Source organism: Polyodon spathula, chromosome 29 (assembly GCF_017654505.1).
Source record: "Polyodon spathula isolate WHYD16114869_AA chromosome 29, ASM1765450v1, whole genome shotgun sequence".
Classification (NCBI taxonomy): Eukaryota; Metazoa; Chordata; class Actinopteri; order Acipenseriformes; family Polyodontidae; genus Polyodon; species Polyodon spathula.
In genome coordinates, this window is record NC_054562.1 from 4,783,225 (window position 1) to 4,802,771 (window position 19,547).

Below are 19,547 nucleotides of genomic sequence, written 5' to 3' on the forward strand. Positions count from 1 at the left end.
GTGCAGAGCTTCCCATTTCAGAGATAAGAAAAGCAAACTAGGATGACACAGGCAGGCAGGCAGGCGAAGTGAAGCCATCCTGTTACTGGAAGTGGAGAGCGAGCGTGTGCGATTACAAGCTAGAAAGAAGAGCACCACTATCAAACCTGTCTGCTCTGGATGACACCAGCCCAGTTCTCTCTCTCTCTCTCTCTCTCTCTCTCTCTCTCTCTCTCGATTATAAAACTGCTGCACAGCCTAAAACCAGCCACCAACAAACCAACCAACCAACCAAACAAACCGAACAACCAACCCCCATACACTGAGCAGCCTGCTTATCCTCAAGCAAGAGAAGCCAGACCAAGTGTTTCAGCGCAAGACCCAAGAATATGGATATGGTGGGGCTGAGGTTTTGCGCAGCCCTGTGGTTCTTCGTCCACTCTGGGATATGTAATCCCATCATGGCACCAGTGGACCTGCATCCCGGGGTGGACCCAGACGGATACCCTTTGTTGAGCGACCCCCTCCTGGAGCAGGACAGCGGCCTGGATTTCCAAAGCTTCATGCAGACCATCCGGCGAGAGTTCCTGAAGACGTTCAACCTGTCTGGGCTGCCCCAGCACGAGGCTGCGGCCAAGGTGGACCCCCCTGAGTACATGCTGGAGCTCTACAACAAGTTCGCCAACGACCGGACTTCCATGCCTTCAGCCAACATTGTGAGGAGCTTCCAAAACGAAGGTAAGGAACCCAGGGAGGACAGTAGGATGGACAGCTGTGGCCAAAAGCTTTGCCTCACCTCCAATTTTAGGATCAAGGCATATATAAACCTAATTTTGTTTTACATCATGCAATCAAAGAAACTACAAAATGATATCCAAAAAAAGAAAAAAAAAGTCTACCAGAAGCCTTAATCATAGTATGGTATTATTTCATGTTAGATTTTGAAATATCAGTAGATGAGGAAAACTAGAAAGCGGCGTGCAATTCAATATCTTAACGTGTAACATTATTATTCTACAACAAATTAAACGTTCAATGCGTACTGCCGTTACAGTTTGTGTACAGTGCAAATTATTTGAATTTTAGCACACAATTTTAAGAGCAGTCTATAAGAAACTAATATAATTTGTACTACTCTTATGTTGTTCAGTGCTACAGAGTTCAATACATGTACTTGAGCACAATATCTAATGATCAGGTTAATACTGTAAGTGAATGAGATCATTTATGGAAGGAAATTGCACTTTTTCATTAGCTATGGTATGAAGAGTTGTCCATTTATGTGGGGGTTACAGATCATTAAGCACAAGAAACAATACCCTCAATTACACCTGTTTCCAAAACGTAATGCATACAGAATATTGAATAAGTGAAAACAATTATTGCAGGAGATGCTTGAATTGAGCCGTTGGTCTGGAACATGGTAATTGTTGCATTTCAGTTAGCTAGGGCATTGTGCAGAAATGTTCAGGTCGCTTCTGTTCTAATATTGTACTGTGGTGTAGCTGTAATGCATTGCTCTTTTAATAACCCAGTACACAATACTGAAGCGTAATACCCCTCTTTAAAAGTTTACCACAGTAATTGTAGTTTTCCAATGCATTTCCCCATAGTTATGTTATGCTACATTAACTGATATTTTTGGATAATTATTTCATTTACAAACACAAAAAAGTGGATGAGACATACGATTTATGTATGTGGCAGACGTCTTTATCCAAGGCGACTTGCAGGTGTTCCAGGGCAGTACAGGGTTGCAATATTTAAATACAGTGTAGTTTACAGTAAGTCAGTCTTGTGGTATTCTGGCAGCTTTTAAGCCGTGTAATAAACTGCCATAATCCACTGTTAACTTTCTAAGCCTCACTGAGTTATTTGATACATGATTAAAGAACTTCCCATTGGCCAAAGTTCACAACCTTTATCAGCTTCCTGTGTTTTTGCCTCCTTGAAAGTTTGGGAGGAAATGACTTTTAGGAACCAGTTATCACAAACTGAATCAGCAAGGTGGGAGTAACATCACGCACCATTGTAACACATGATGGCTGCTCTGAATGAGTGCTAGTGACCAGTTTCATTATCTACTTTCTGATCCAGTGCAATTTGACATGCAAAACCCAGAGTGTTTGTGTTCGTGGAGCAGGGAATGTACTGTAAACAGGAACCCAAATAAAGGAACAATTTAAATGTTGCTTTTTTGCACGTGATGTGCAACGTTATTTTTTTATTTGATATTGCAAGGCACTGAAATAATAAAAACCTAAAATTAAAGATGCATTTACAAAGATACAGCCTCAGTTACGCATATAAGAGCCAGTTAATACAAAAGAACACTCTGTTGTTTTTGCAACGAAATGCTACAAACTCATCTATCAGGAATATTGGTAAAGCATGTTGTATAGTAGTAAATGAATATGCCTGTAACAACCAATCTCTCCTAGACATCATTATTACTCTCCCAGACAGTGACTCCCGCTTCCTTGAAAATAGCAGCCTGTATGACAGTTTTCCACCTTATTCTGACGATTTTTAATTCAGTTCTAATACTGAACTACAAAAAGAGACATGGCAGGAGCTAGTAGCACGCATTGCAAGTATTTTTTATGTATGCAGAGAAGTTCCTAAGCTGCCCGGTTTTGTTCTTCTAGACACGTCCTCCTACCGAATGGACAGCAGTGGGATCCGGAAACACTCTCTGCTCTTCAACATGTCCATCCCTCACCACGAGAAGATCACCATGGCCGAGCTGCGTCTCTACACCCTGGTGGAGCGAGACCGCAGGATGTACGAGGGCGTCGACAGGAAGGTGACAATTTACGAGGCGGACAAGGAGGCGGACGAGAGTCGTGGGGGTAACGACGGCCGTGGCCGATTGGCCGAGCTGGCTTCCCGTCAGGTCTACGAGACAGACAGCGGGTGGGAGGCCTTTGATCTCACGGCCGCCATCCACCGCTGGCGCAGGGCCGACTACACCACCCACCGGCTGGAGGTGCACATCGAAAGCCTGGGAGAGGACGGCAAGGGGTACGGGGAAGGGAACCTGGACATCGATGTCAACCCCGAGGCCAAGCACGTGCCCCTGCTCATCGTCTTCTCGGACGACCAGAGCAACGACAAGAAGGAGGAGAAGAAAGAGCTGAATGAGATGATCGAGCAAGAGCAGCTCTTGGAGTTTCAGATGGATGCGATGGACGGGCTGGAGGACTCTCCCAACGAGGAGTCCTTGCTCCAGATGAGGTCCAACCTCATCTACGACACCACCTCCAGGATAAGAAGGAACGCCAAGGGCAACACCTGCAAGAAGACCCCCTTCTTCGTAGAGTTCAACGAGATCGGGTGGCACTCCTGGATAATCGCCCCTACTGGGTACGAGGCCTTTAAGTGCAGCGGAGTGTGCAACTACCCTCTGATTGAGCACGTCACCCCGACAAAGCATGCCATCATTCAGACTTTAGTTCACATGAAAAACCCACAGAAGGCTTCGAGGGCTTGCTGTGTCCCAACCAAACTGGACCCCATATCCATCCTCTACCTGGATGACGCAGGAGTTGTCACATTCAAATATAAATATGAAGGGATGGTCGTGGCGGAATGTGGCTGCAGATAGTGACGGATGCTGTTGGGGGCTAACAAACTTGCATACAGTTTTAATGCAGGAGTATGTAATTTCTAGGTCTGTAAATGTGTACATTTTGTATATCGTATTTAAAAAGAGATTATTTAATGATTGTGTGTACAGTATTCATTTTTTGTGAATAGGATGAATGGGTTTTTTTTTTGTTTTAAATTAAGAATATAATAAAGCTCATTTAATCAATATTGCAACCGACACAAAGCTACTGAACTAGACCCTTCATTGAACTGATAACGTGCCAAATTAGACCTTTGTTTACTTGGTTTCAGCTCTTAAACAGTTGCAGTTCAAGTTACTGATCAAATATTACAGTTGACTTGAAATATGCAAACTGTTCAAGAGCTGAAAACAAGTAAAAAGGTATTTTTAAGCAAATTATCAGTTCAAGGAAGGGTCTAGTTCAATAATTGAGAGCTCGGTTGGAATGAAAACAAGCAGCCAAAGCAGGGGGTCCCCAGGACCGAGTTTGAGAAGCCCTGATCTATCCAATCTTTTTTTACAAGAACTAAAATGTGCTAAAACAAAACAGATAAGACCTGTGCTATGAGAAATGAAGTCAGACTAGTATGTTTCAAGCCTCGATTCTCTATTATTTCTCTGTGAAGTAAATGATCAACACACATGTATCTCTGTCATAAACTGTAGCACTGGAGCCGTAAATAGAGCAGAAGACAACTGAATATTTCACCAGGTTCCTGGGTTGCTCAAACGAGGAGCGAGAGACAGATAAGCCTGCGAAATTACTGTCTGCTTTGCAGCTTAAAAAATCTTGTTACTTTCAACTTCAAATGCACCCTCTGATTGTGGACAAGGAATGCAAACTGGATTTCAGTTTTTGATGAAGAAGCACATTCACAATTAACAGTGGCTCTTGGTTTAAAGTGCATTCAAATCAAATAATTCACCCTCAGGACTACACAAGGACTGTTGAACCTGGGTGAGGTCTAATGCAAATTGTCACCACAGCATTTGTTTTTTCTTCTATATGGTAATATGTTGACAGGTGTTCCAAGCATTTACTCTTTGAAACTCGGCAATGCTTTTATCCTGAAAAAGAAAATTGCAAAAGGAGAAAGCGAGAGCATTTTGTTATGCGTAAAATGCCTGGTGATCTGGTGGTTAAAGAAAGGGGCTTGTTACCAGGAGGTTCCCAGCTCAGCCACTGGCTCACTGTGTGTGACCCTGAGCAAGCCACTGAAACTGAATAATCAAAAAAAGTCAGTTCAGTTGCTAACCCTTCCTCTGCTGCAGTTACAACACGGTAGAGGATAAGGAAACGAAAGGACAGTCCCTTCATGACTCTGCAAACACAAGGCATCGCTGCCCTTGACCACCATTCCAGAGCATCACATGCCCTGTTAGTGCCACTCTCTCGCACCTAAGCCCCGGCTGATACGGAGGTGTCAGGGCTGAGAAACATTAGGCCCATCACTCCATCGACACGACCTGCCGAGCTGTCAGATTCTTGGGCTAGCGGTGCTGACGAGGACTCCTCCGGCCCAGCTCCGCTGTCCTGCGTCTCTCTTACACTTTTATGGCAAAGACCTCACTTATCGGTGGAAGTGATAAGTGGCAATGTCTTTTGAAGAGCTCGCCCCCCAACACTTCACGGCTCGACGAAAAACACTTTTTATCAAATACTGGCTTGAACTGGCTTTTGGTTGGATTCACGCAACCCCCCCCCGCCCTCCATGTGCTATTCCCCTTATCTCTGCTGCTTACTGGCTATTTATTGATTTATTTATTGCGGCATTGAGAAACTGTGATATAAAAGAACCATTTTTTTGTGAACTTCAGCTTTGTGGGAATATTGCATTTTGTAAATACCTGTATTTTAAATTCTTTGCAATCCTGTCATCATTTAGCGATTTTTATTAAAGTTTTTCGACACGCAATTTAAAGAATTACCACTTTGTCTTTCACATTTATTTTTATATATATTTTCTGATAAAGTAAATGCATGTACCAAACTACAGCTACGGACAAAAGTTTTGCATCACCTACCATTTTAGAATTGTAATAATAATAATAATAATAATAAAAACTACACGAACATAATTTAGAGCGTCTATTTAACACCATGTCATCAAAGAAACTAAAATTATATCGCAAAAAGTCTACTGGAAGTCATAATAGTAGTATAGTATTTCATGTTACATTTTGATAGAGGAGATGTGATACCTTTGGACTAACTAAATAATAATTCTTCACAAGCTTTCAAGACCTCAAAGGTCTCTTCTTCAGGTGAAAGTAGGAAAGAGAGATTAATTATTATTTAGTTAGTCCAATAAAAGCTATCACATCTCCTTCTTTTTGTCTATCATCTCTGGAGTAATACGGCTACCATTTCATCTATCTACGTTACATTTTGAAATTTCTAAATTTATCTGTTTTTATTTTGTTAAGTATACTACAAAGCAGTATGTCATTCAATATGTTAACGTAACATTATTCAGCAGATTTCGTTCGACCTTTATGGAGCAAAATGTGTTAATTCTATAGGGTGATGCAAAACTTTTGGCCACAGCTGTAGGTCTTCACTCCAAGCAGGTCCTTGAACCTGCTTAGGGGTCAAATAACTAATTTGGGACCTGACTGGAAACAAACTGCAGTGGATCTCGAGGGCCAGAGTTGTACACTACTGGCAAAAAGTTAACAGGTACAGTTGATTCATTTTATTTAAAGTGCTAACTGCTTGTAATACGCAGCGCATGCCCAGTCACGTTGGTGCAGCAGCCAGTTACGCAGAATTGGATTTCCATTTTCACATCTGCCTCCTTTATTTCAATATTCCGTTTGTTAAGCAAGCTATGGAAGCTATTCGAATGTTAGTGTGCATTGCTGTACCAGAGTCTTCTAAAGAATAATGCAAAGCAAGAAGTGCTCCCTCTATAATTCACTATCTGACTCGCGCATGAAAAACTGTGAAATGTTGAAAATGGTGAAATGGTGCAGGGCTTTTATATACAATAGAATATAATACTTGGACAGTTTACCTTTTAATAGCAGGATCGTGAAATACAGATGGGGCGCTACCTATGAGAGAATAGAACAAAGAATTGATGACAGATACATGTCCAGCATGTTCGACGACTGCACAGTGCATTGGTTTCCAGGGAAACCTGTCCAAACACAACAGTAGAGATGTAGAAATGACAAGAGGCTTGTGAGTGTGAGAGTCTGTACTGACTCAGGGAGGAATTCTCATGACAGGCTCTCCTGCCAGCCCACGGAAGGGGGGCAATAGCACTCGAGACACTGCAACTGTTTATTAGCCTTCCAAATGGGGATGGCAAGGTGCTATTTATAACCGGAAGTCAACTATTTTTAAGGCTGCTACGCGCTATAGGATGCTGGTATTTCTGTTACTTTTTGCTAGGTTTTATTTATTTATTTATTTATTTTTTTTTGAGAAATACAAATTCACACAAACTCTTTCTGTTTTGATTCCTAACCAATTATGTTTTTTAATCAAATCAAAATATGCATGGATATTTGCTCTTATTTTTGCTTGAATTCCCCCCCTCCCCCACCCAGGCTACAAATTAATAGAATTGGGCACTTCAATTTGGCATCACCTTATAGCAGCTTGTCAGTGGTGACTGCAATGGTTTATAAGATTGCTTTGCAGTTAGCTTGCAGTTTTCTCAAAGTTGCTCCCTCGTTTTTAACTTGCTTATTTGCACAATGTAATTCAAACTACCGGTGGGAGGAATCAATCCCACTATACATTCTGCATGTAAACCCATTTCGAGCTGGAATCTGTTTAGCAAGTAAAGTCTGAACGCTTTTTTTTCAGTTCCCAGTGCATACAAAACAGAGCACATGTTACACTTCATGTTAAACAAATTCTACTTGTCTTGTCTTTTTTAAAATGTATTTTATTGCATTGGTCGCATCAATGCAAAGATAATACATGCACACAAAAACTTTTCTGATATCTGTTGGTACTGTAGGGTGGTAAGGGAAATGTACTTCTGGTGAAAATTTGTAAGTCACAAAAATCTACTGAAGTTGTTAAACCCGATTTGGGAAAGTCTGTTTCTCTTGAAATTCATCTCAGAAAATTATCTTTAAAATTCTTTACAAAAGCACAACCATCTGTTATGTGTTTAGTAACAGCTGGTTGGATGTTGATATTGTGAAATTTAAACTTCCTTTCGAAGCACAATGATCTGGATTTCACAGCGCTAGTTGCTAATGAGATGAGAATGTTAGTGAGCCTCATGTGCTAGAATGAAATGCAGAACAGGGGACATAGACCCCAGCTGATAGGGACTGTTTACAAAAACCCTGCAGCTTACTCATTAACATAGAATTTATAAACAGACTATCTGCACATTTCAATAATACATTACAGAGCAATCAGCTGCTGAAAGGCAAAACTATCTAGAAATTGTTTAATAAAAAAAATTCCATATTTCTATTTGCTTTCTTTCACAGGTTGTTTCTTTTTCAGCTAGTGCTGGGATTGTCTGGAAGTTGCTGAAATATTGCACAGATATTTCCAGCAGCTGTCATTCACTAACCTTAACCCTAACCTCCTGTACGCTTCAGGCAGGCTGGAATATTTGCTTTATTGAGTATTTTATCTTTGGCATTGATCTAATATTGACCTAAGTTTAAGTACATTGTAAAACGGTCTGTCTAAATATGTGTTTCTGTGGTTTGTTGTCAATAAATGAACTTGAAATGCATTGATAAAGACTTCATATCGAACAAGTGCAAGAAATCGTCAAGCAAGTTTTTCAATCACTGGATAGTCGAGGGGAGAGAAGACCATTCTTAATGCATTCTAGTAGATTCTAGATTCCAATCCCAACGGCTTGTTAGGCAGATGACCACACTACAGCAACCACCACTGCAATTCGTACTGAAACATCTGCAGTCCTGTTCAGGGTGGACTGGATGAACTTGGACTCCTACTTGTTTTTATCTGATAGAGAAATTCAGTGGTTTAATTTCAAACTTTAAACATTATTTGATAAGGCGCAGGTGGAAGCAAAAACTGTGCAGTATAATGATTATTATGAATTAATTAGTTATTCAGGAGACACTTTTATCCGAAGCGACTTACAGAGACTAGGGGGTGAAATCTGCTTCATCAACAACTGCTGCTGTTGCTGCTGCAGAGTCAATTCCAATAGGACCTTGTTTGTTTGAAGTCTCATCCAAAGGACGGAGCACAAGGAGGTTCAGTGATTTGCTCAGGGCCACACACACACAGAGTGGCTGAGCCGGGATTGGGCTGGGAACCTCTTGCCTGGTATCAAGCTCTTTTTCTTTCGCCAATGGAGACTTAAGTTTAAGGTTTAAACACCATTATTTTACAAGGAGCAGGTGGAAGGAAGCAAAAGAACCTGCTCAGCAAAACGATGAGAACCACTAAAGCGAAATACAAGCCAAAAGTTTTTCAGGACATCTTCCAACCCCTCACCTCTCCTCCAGCCGGTCGGGGCCCCTGTGACAGTGAGTCCTACCAGGCTCCCAGTGTGATGCAGGCAGCTGGCACAATGGATAATATCTCCACTTACTGTATCTCGTAATCTCAAATCAACCATTAGTGACCAGCAGGATCTCGGGACCATGGTGTACACTGCAGGGAGGCTGCTTACAGTAAACCAACAGGTTCAATCTCAGACAAATGCATTCCCAATAAAGGAAAAGCTTCCGAGAGGGAAAGGATTTCCTTTATTAAGTATTTATTGTACGATCTCTCGAACTCGCTATGTGAGGGTCCCAATATAAGATTCTCCAGTGTTGGTGGGTTCTGGAGCAGCGCCTGCAAACATCTGCAAGGAAAAACTCCCTTGCTCAAAGCAACAGATCTTCTCCAATGTGTAACAGATTGTCAATTACCTCAATCCACACAGCTTCTGAAGAAGACCATACTATTTTAATTCATCTTTTGCCGAGTGTCACAATGTATTTGTAACTTGATGCGACCCTTATAGATGTTTACCACACTGTCCCTTTACCACAGTATACCCAGGTGTGCCGTGTTTTTAATAAGCTTTACCAGACCTCTCTGGGCTTCACAATGCTTACGTATGCTTTACCATGCTTTCACTGTGCTTTATTATTTTGAGTTTACTAATCTGTATGTTACTATTTACTTTCAATGACTAAATCACCCAAAGTTATTAAACCCTCAATATTGCTCAATAATTTAGAAAGACTAACACGTTATAACTAGAAGTCTTTAGCAATGTCTTCAGTGGTTCAAACACTAATTTCCACATTGGATTTTAGTTTTGCACTAATTATATTTTGAATATGTCATTTTTAAGACATCCACAAGGAGGAACATGAGCAATTCTCTATTATTATTATTATTATTATTATTATTATTATTATTATTATTATTATTATTATTATTATTATTAATCATTTAGCAAACGCTTTTATCCTAAGTGACTTCCAGAGACTAGCGGGTGAAGTACGCATTATCATCAACAGCAACTGCTGCTGCTGCAGAGTCACTTCCAATAGGACCTCGTTTGTTTTGCGTCTCATCCGCAGGACGGAGCACAAGGAGGTTCAGTGACTTGCTCAAGGTCTCACACAGTGCGTCAGTGGCTGAGCCAGGATATGAACCTCCTGGTATCAAGCCCTTTTCTTTAACTACTGGACCACCAAGCCTACAAATTCAATGTAGAAGCCAAAAATGAAAAACAAAGCAAGGGTGAGCCAGTGTGCTCACTCCCTGCCTTGCACGCGTCAGTGAAGGGGTTCATCCTCCGAGTGTTTGTCTGTGTGCGTTCAGAAGAAGCGAACGAGAGAAAGGGGAATCGTGGTTATGTACCAGGGAGGAAATGTCCTAATTACATTTAATAGAGGCCAGAGAGGCCTGACCTGGGGTTGTGTTTTCAAGTTCCCATTCAGAAGAGGCATTGCGTCCCAGATCCTGCCGATAAGCCCGGGCCTGTGTGACCGGAAGCCTTGACTGCGTATGATGATGCTACCAGGCTGCACCACTCTCTGGTAGGGGCACTCTGGAGAGGCACCTCCTGCCTGTGGTACGTGTGCCCCGGCACACACTGCTTGCCCTCCGTGGGCCGGACGCCCCCCCCCCCCCCCCCCCCCCCCCCATAACAGTTTATTGCATAGCAAAGCTTAGCTTATTGAAAGCATGGTAAAGCACAGTTAAACATGCTGAGTCACTCAAAACTGTGGTTCTGTACATTGCATAAGGCTGTAAAGGAATAGACATTTAAATTGCAGTGCTGGGACAAATATTTGTTCATATAAAAAACTAAATTAAAATACAAAAAAACGCAAAAGTAAGCTTGTTATAAATTTATAAAGGACTCCATCAGTACGATGTCATGAAAGATTCTAACGCACAGAATATGTTCTTTTATTAGGCTTTTGGATACCAGGTTTATTTTAATCCTGTGGATTTCATTTTTATTTTCCTGTAAAATGATACAGATTATATTTTTGTTTTAAAGAATCAACAAATTTCAAAAGAATATTCAAAGAAAAGCAGAGGTGATTTTCCTGGACTAACTAAACAATACTTCCACCTGAATGAGAAGAGCCCTCTGAGGTCCTGAAAGCTTGCGATTCATAATTGTTTAGTTAGTGCAGTAAAAGGAATCGCCTCTCCTTCTCTTTGTCTGTCACCTCTGGACTGACAGGGCTACCATTTCACCTATCAAAAGAATATTCAAACGTGATTAAAATTTTAGTAAAGCTTGGTAAAAGCATAGCAATTCGCTCAGTTACGCTAAAGCATGGTGTAAGCATTATGGGTGTAAAGTTTTACACATTTAAATTATTTTATTTTATTTTTACTTTTTTAAACTACATGCAACCAAATATATTTTGTTTCATAGGGGTCTTGCATAGATTTTTTTTTTTTTTTTTTTTTTTTTTTTTAATTGTAACTGAATACTACAGTGTTGTGTATGGGGGGGGAATCATTGCAAAATAGAGGATACTGCATGGGGTTGTGGTGTGTGTGATATGAGAATTTAATACCCCACCCGAGGAGTAGGATGATACATTATTCAATTGTCATTTATCACACACTACCCATGCACTATTGCTTATAATATCTGGTGAGAATGTTTGTTTTTTCTTGCCTGACCTCTGAAGTCCTGTGTTGCTTATTGTGGAATACCTTTCAGTTTGACGGCTCGCGCTCTGTTGCTAGTGTTAACAAGCGCGTGTTTCTGTTACTATGGGAAATATCAACTGGGTGAGCCCAGTGAAAAGAATTCCTCACCAGTTAGTTTAATGCTATTAAATTCTAACTGCCTCTACGGTGTGAGAAATCATTCTGCTGATCCGGTTCACCATATCAAGATATAATCCAAATCTCAACATGCATTTAAAAAAAAGGGTTCTTAATTATCATAACTCTTTGAGGCCATTCCAAGGTAGGTTGGGAAGAAAAACAATGGAAAATAGCAAAAGATGTGATTAGTGAGCTCAGCTGATATTGTATTCTTGTATCTGCAGGTTAGGAATGTGTGTGTGTAAATATGCTGGGCCAAACCCTAAAACAGCACAGCACTTACAATAAACTTACCATCAAGCTGGGTGGGTTTTATTTCAGGCTATATATATATATATATATATATATATATATATATATATATATATATAGTAGCTCAAAGAGACTGTATGGTTTAATTAGTGTGCATTTTCTATTCAACAAATGATGTGAAAGGATGGCGAAGGTAAATATGAACTCCATTCAAAAACTGTATACCAATTATATACTCGGTTTCTATATATCATTAATGGTGACAGGGTACTCTTTCCATAAAGTTTCTTTGTGCAGAAAGAATAACAGTACAAAAAAATGGTCAAACTCAACTAAAATTTAAATCTTTTAAGACTACAATTGAATTGTTTGAAGTCTTCCTGCACTGGAATCGATTTCAGGTGCAGTATTTCGTTGTTATTATGCCGCGTCTATACTCCAAAGTTGCTAGCTCCATATACCCAGTGCTACGCTGCGATTGCACCTAATACACCAAACAACAAAACTAGTTCATATTCATTTAACTCAAGAGTAATATGAAAATATTACACATTCAGTACTTTTTTGTAATAACATGGACCCCAAAATGCCGTTACTCTTACCCGTTGTTGTTTCGTCCAGTCGCTGCTCTCCCATCAACAAAAAACGGCTGAAAGAAATTCAAACTGGCTCAACATTCTAACCACGTGCTGCGTTTTAAAGAACAATGCCGCATGATTCTATAACGGTTTATTTCCGTTTAGAACCGCTTCACAATCGCGCAAATAGTTTAAGTATATTTAGTTTAATTTAAAGATAATCTTACCTCTGATGAGTGATATTATCATCGGTACCCTTTTGTGCTTAGGTTATATCCTCAATTGAGGCTACATTTCCAAATGGAAATGCATTAAAAACGACAGCGTCTTGGAGCTGGCAGGACTTCCTGTGCTGTATGTCACACCAGGGTCTTAATTGCCAACAAGAGGGGTCGAGGGAAGCGGCGTTACCTGCTTGTTAAATGCTAATACATGGAAGCAACTGCTATATTAATGTTAGTACTGTATTACTTATTTTAAGTTATAGTTCTTTACCGCCACTAGGTGGCAGAATGGGCTATAGCATCTCCCAAAATCTGCATAGCATGATAATTTAATGTGTACAGTAAGGTGCTGTATAGACTTGGGTACACTTGCCTTGCAGTTCAGTAGAGATGACTCAACTTGAGAAGAGAACTATTGTTAAATAACAATAATGTTATCCAAAATGAAAGCTTAGGGAGTTTCCATTGAGAAGGGAGATGCCATATTCCCAATAGGCACATAAATACATTTGATGTGGTTGGGGGAGTGGGACGACCTTTGAATACCTGGGGAAAGTTAGGACATTTCTTTTCTTTTGTCCAAACGAAATTACTTCTGAGTTACGATGTCATGTTACATTGCAGTCTCAAGATGAGGGAACATGGACCCACTTTGTGGATTGGAACTTGGGTTTCAGGCCACTGCCCGGCACACCAGGGGAGATTTGGGGTTTTGATACAGCCGACTCAAACCAGGTCTCCTGAAACCAGGTTCCTGAAAAAGAGGCTTCGTGTTCCCTCAGCTTTAACCAGAGCGACGTTGAAGTCCGGCTCCTTGACTGGCCTTAATTAATAACGAGGAGTCACTGTGCATCATTAATTATCGTCCCCGGAAACGACGCTGCAAATGGGTTTAAAAGATCAGAGCGCAGTTTTAGAATGGATAAGAAACTGCATGAAAATGAAAATAATAATAATAATAATAATAATAATAATAATAATAATAATAATAATAAAGACAACACAAATAGCAATAAAAACACTTTGCTTTAACTCAACATCTTTGCCTTTCCATAACACTTTTTACTTTGAGGTACAAAAAAATAACTACAAGACATTCTAAATCAAGTTTTTATATATATATATATATATATATATATATATATATATATAATATATATATATATTATATATATATATAATAATATATAATATATATAACTTGCAAACAAATTTGGCTCAATTGTGCTGTAATGTTGTGTGTTGGCTTCACTTCTTAATTTAAACGGTTTTGGAAGAGCTTGATAAAAAAAATATCAATTTCCCCTACAGAGCAACTCAGAAATGCTGTCTGGTTTCACAGACTCTGAGTAGCACTAATCTCTGACTACCTTAAGGTAACCTTAGGTAGTCCAGGATGAGTGATAATTGATGAGAGCAGGAATATCATACTTTGTGTGATCCTGAAGCTCAAGCTTCACTGCAGAATCCCACTCCTGATGCAATAAAATCATTGAGGATTGATAGAATCATTATTGGGGAGTGGCTGTCTAATCCTCCTGGAAAATTCAAACAACTTGTAGAGCTGCCTGTCTATGCTGAGCACAGGGATGGGAATAAGACTCCCATTGCATAGCGGTTTGCTCCGTTCCAGGTTTCACTAGGAGTTTAATCAGACACACCTGAGCTTGTTACCTATGCATGCTGTGGCTAATCAAGCTAGTAGTAAAACCTGGAATGGGTGAAACTGCTGTGCAAGAGGAGTCTTATTTCCCTCCCCTGTGAACACACTGACGGAGTTATGCAAGATTTTTATTCCTGGGGTGTTACGGTGTGTTGGAAAACATGGATCGAGAATTGATTAGCAGTTTGCTACGCATGTGGACTGGCAGAGCTATACTGGTGTTCTTTTCTGAAAAGAGACTAATATTGCAGATAGCAGATTGTTTGGTTCAAACTGCATGTACTGTTAACAATTGATAGAGCCCTTGCGTCTACAAGCTTCTTGCCCAGCATTGACTGCAAGCTAACAAGATAACAATGCTGTGGACCAGAAGGGGCCAGGCCCTAAGACTTTTGGAATGCAAAGCATAAAGGGGCTAAAAGGCTCCCAGGGACTGGCGTTGGACCCAAAGGTTCTCAGGGAGAATAAGAGATAATGCCACTGGACTCAAAGGGTCTCAAGCAATACGGAGAAATGTGAACAAGGAAGATGACAAAAACTAGATGTATGGACCTTTTGGTGCACCAGGGGTTTGAAGAATTCAGAGGTCGTCACACTAGACTACACACAGACACGCACACATACTAAATTAAATACATATAGTATATGGTAAGAGAATAATGTGTTGTACCTTTGCTATTGGTTAAATGTCAGAGAAAGAGGAGGTGGACTATCTATACAGAAGGGTATTTAATGTCATGCAAAAACTGTAAGAACTAGTATTCTGTTTGTCCTGTACCTGGGACCAGACTCCCTGCATATTTCAATAAACCTAACAACTGATTGAAGAAAAGGACTCTGTGCATTTTCTTGAAACTACTTACTCACCATCCTTTTTTTTAAGTTACATCACAGAGATGCCAAACCACATACATCGGTAAAGCTGGAATTTCCATCAGGAACTTCCAAGTTTCCAAGAAATAAAACAGAAGACAGTAGTGCACACGAACAAGGGTCCAGACGAAAGCGATTATCTAGCAATTGCAGTATGAGTTGATGGAAACATTATTGTGTATCGTTGTGGGGTTTTGCATAAGCTGGGTTAATATGGGGGGCAGGGGGGGCATGGTTGGAACACATACAGCGGTCTTTTTGAATGATTTTAATGATGCAAACTGGCAGATCTTAATAGGGCGAATTTACTGACACATTATCGCATCATAACATTACTATATACAATTAAAGTACAGTGTAATATGACACAATTGTTAGGGCAGGGGTATTTAGTATTCACTACTGTAAGATCTTTAAAATAGACCCCACAGTGTGGCTTTGTCTTGGGTTTGGTTCGACTGGACACTTTTGTCAAGGTAGCAGGATAGCGTTGTGGGCAAGGCTGGCCAGTGGCAGAAAAGCCGACCCAGAGACAGGAAACTGCAGTTTAATCAATCAATCTTCAGTGGAACACCACCACAAAGCACTTTACAAAATCCATAATCCAATACATAATATACAGTGGAAAGTGCAGAATACATGAAATAGTGCATTAAATACAGTGGAAAGTGCAGAATACATGATAGTAACAATACATGAAATAGTAACAACAGCTAATAGCAGATATCAGGCTTAAGGAGCATGGAAAGCAAAAGGGAACGGGCGGGGTTTGAGAGTTGATTTAAAGCTAGCGACGGTGGCAGCATCACGCACCAAAGCTGGAAGAGACTTCCAGAGAGTCGGAGCCATGAAGCTAAACGAGCGTTCTCTCCAAGTGACTATTAATGGTGCTGTGGCGCACTTTTTATAAAACTCAAAACCACAAAATCGAAGAACAAAGAAACACAGACACAAGGGTCAAAACAAGAGGGTTATTCAGAAACCCTTTCAATGAACACACTCCATTGTTTCAGGCTGAGCAGCCACCTTCACTGAAGCCCATTCTTCGCAATCCCCTCTTCCCACACACAGGATTTCTCGCTGCTGTTATACCACGTGTCTGGGGCTTAATTGATCAAGACACATTCCACACATGGCAGGGATAGAATTAACCCCATCACTGCCAAACAAATGCACACACGGCGAGCACTTTGCCCAGGACCTGCATGTCCTGTAAAAGCATCACCTAGTATCAGTTACCCCACAAACCTAATTACTTACTGTTGTAACAAACAGAGTTCTCTTTCCGCTGAGACAGGAATGCTCTCTTTAATCAAGGAGGAACGTGGAAAAATTAGACGCACCCGCCATTCCACTGTCAATAGGATTTAGGGCCACCAAAAAAACTAAAATGGCCCTTAAAGTTTGACGAATGGACTTCAATGTTTATATAAACATTCCCTTATAGGCTGAACTGAGATTTGAAAATAAACTATTAAACTAAAAAAAAAAAAAAAAAAATAATAATAATAATAATAATAAAAAAAAAAAAAAAAACAGTTGGAAAAGGTTTTAGGAAATAATAATAATAAGAATTAAAAAAGCAAACAAAAAAACAGCCCTTAACTAAACATTCTTTAAAAAGAGTCCTTTCGGTGAACTGGGGGTCCCGGTTGCACACCTACTTTTTTAGCGGTGGTGGGGGGGGCCATATAGGTCCCAAAGATCCGGTCCCAGTGGGTGAAATAGGGGGTGTAGTTCACTCTGAAGCGCTGGTGGTGGATGGTGTGAAAGGGAGCACCTCCGAAGAGGGTAAAGGGCAGCAGGTGGTGGGTGCCCCAGGGCAGGTCATAGCCACAGTGATCCTCCACAGACAGCCAGATGTTGAGGAGGTGAAAGGTCACCTCGCTGAGCGGGTGGCAGCCCAGCAGAGCCGTGCTGGAGATGGCGAAGTCCTGCAGGAACAGCACCTCCCAGTGGCTGGAATACTGCGCTGCAAGGGCAAAGGGGTCCTGCACTTCGTGGTGAACTCTGTGGATCTTCACAAAAAGCCAGGACACCCTACAAGGAGCACAGGAGTGACGCTAACACCTTAGTAGAGGTAAAAGCATAGGCAAGCATTGCAAAACATACTGAAACAAACCATGGTAAACTAACCCTTGTAAAAGTTTCCTATAGTAAAAGCACAGCAAAGGACCATACAGACAGCTGGGAATAAATCATCTAAATGCATGGCTGAAATCGTGGTGCACATAGGAAGGCTTCACCTTCCTTGAACATTGGACCACATTGTACAACAAGGACTAGGCGAGGTGGACTGCACTTAAATAAAAAGGGAACCAATCTGCTTGGAGAAAGGATCCTCGAGGAGGTTCAGAAGGATTTAAACTAGAAAGGAAGGGGGGAGAAATCAACAAAAAAAACAGAAGGGAGACCAAAACAAGGGCAACAACTCAGGTAAGACATCCATTAAATGAATTTATCTAGATGCTTGACTCAGAAACAAAATGTCTCAGAAACAAAATGTTAGAACTTGAAGCTACTTTATCCAACAAGTAACTACGATGTGGTAGGTGTTACAGAAACTTGGTTATCCGAGAGGGATGGAGACGAATATAATATTAGTGGGTATACACTGTATAGGAAAGACAGACAGGACAGAAGAGGAGGAGGGGTAGCGCTATACATCAAAAATAGCCTTGAAACCCAGGTGTTAAATCTGGAAAAAACTACGCAGAATCAATACGGATCAGAATAATGGACAAAAACACAAAGCGCATAATAATAGGGGTATCCTATAGATCACCAAATTCAGACACCATGCAAAATAATCTGTTATACAATGACATTAGAAATGCATGCAACAAAGGAGAAGCCACACTAATGGGGGATTTCAACTTCCCCCCCACATAAAATGTGAAAACCCGGAGGGGAGCACGACAGACGAAATTGAAATGGTGGAAATGACAAATGACAATTACTGCATCGACTTTTCAAATAACGAACACAGAATAACTAAAAGAGAATCTTTATATAGTGCCTTTCATAGTGGACCACCATCACAAAGCACTTTACAAGATACGAGACTAGGGTGTGTGAACTATGCATCAGCTGCAGAGTCACTTACAACAACATCTTAACTGATATCAAAGATAGGATCTACTGGACACCTTTCAAAGAGACAAGGTGAACTGTACATATTGACGTCAATAAAAGAAAGGGTTCATATTAACTTATTTGTAAACCTGCTTCCTCCGCCCTTACCTGTGGATCCGCATGTGAAACATGAAGTGCATGGTGTCAAACAGGAGCAGACACAGAACCACCTCCTCCAGGAACCTGAGGCACGACGGGGCCGCTGGAGGCAGGCTGGAAGGGGGTCGGAGGAGGTAGTGCGACAGCAGGGTCGTGGGAAGGATGCAGACCACCTGGTTCCACGCCACCCTCCCGAGGCAGCCCCACCACGCCGTGGGACTCACGGGACCCAAACCATGCAGCTTATTGCGCCTCAGCCACGGCCACCGCGACCCCAGGCAGTCCAACGCAGCGAAGGGGAGGCACAGGGAGACATTGGCCACGAAGGAGAAGCATGCTGGGAAAAGGTTGGAGAGCAGGAGGTCCTGCCGACGCCTGATTGGATCCCACACTGGCTGGAGGAGGAGTGAGTTGTGGAGATCGCAGCTGCCATTCATTTTTGTGTTTTCAGAAAAGAAAATTTTGTTATAATTTTTTTTTTTTTTTTTTAAATCCACAAATCCAGTACCTTCTTTTTCACGACACGGAATGAGGCATCAGTTTTGGTCTTTCAGAGTTTTTAAGCCTGCGTTTGTTAGACTCGATTGAAGTCCGTAAAGGAACACGTTCGTATCTGTCCAGCCAGTAAATTTGGGTTTTACAAAACGTTCACATTTCCATCCTGCGCGTTGATAATCTACATTTCCCCCTTTTTTTTTATATTTTATTTTTATTTATTTATTTATTTTTGTAAATGAAGAAAAAAGAAAAAAAGTTTCAAACAAACTAAAACCAAAATAAAGGCAAAAAAAAACCCCTGTTTTGGTCCAAGTCTTTTTTCAGAGTCTTCCAGGTTTCACCTTTAGCTTCACTGTTGAAAGACTGT

At 40.9% G+C, this 19,547-nt stretch overlaps 2 protein-coding genes across 2 annotated transcripts; one reads left to right on the plus strand and one right to left on the minus strand.

Annotated features, from left to right (window-relative positions):
* LOC121302243 (bone morphogenetic protein 10-like) lies at nucleotides 1–3,946 on the plus strand. The gene is made up of 2 exons (XM_041232084.1): nucleotides 1–717; nucleotides 2,628–3,946. Exons 1-2 carry the CDS (start codon nucleotides 369–371, stop codon nucleotides 3,584–3,586), a joined length of 1,308 nt encoding a protein of 435 aa, XP_041088018.1. The 5' UTR covers nucleotides 1–368; the 3' UTR covers nucleotides 3,587–3,946.
* A 13,110-nt stretch (nucleotides 3,947–17,056) lies between these two features.
* LOC121302508 (cholesterol 25-hydroxylase-like protein) lies at nucleotides 17,057–19,547 on the minus strand. Its single transcript, XM_041232522.1, has 2 exons — nucleotides 18,692–19,547; nucleotides 17,057–17,488 (listed from the first exon to the last, which is right to left on the minus strand). The coding sequence occupies exons 1-2, from the start codon at nucleotides 19,117–19,119 to the stop codon at nucleotides 17,065–17,067; spliced, it is 852 nt and encodes a 283-aa protein (XP_041088456.1). The 5' UTR covers nucleotides 19,120–19,547; the 3' UTR covers nucleotides 17,057–17,064.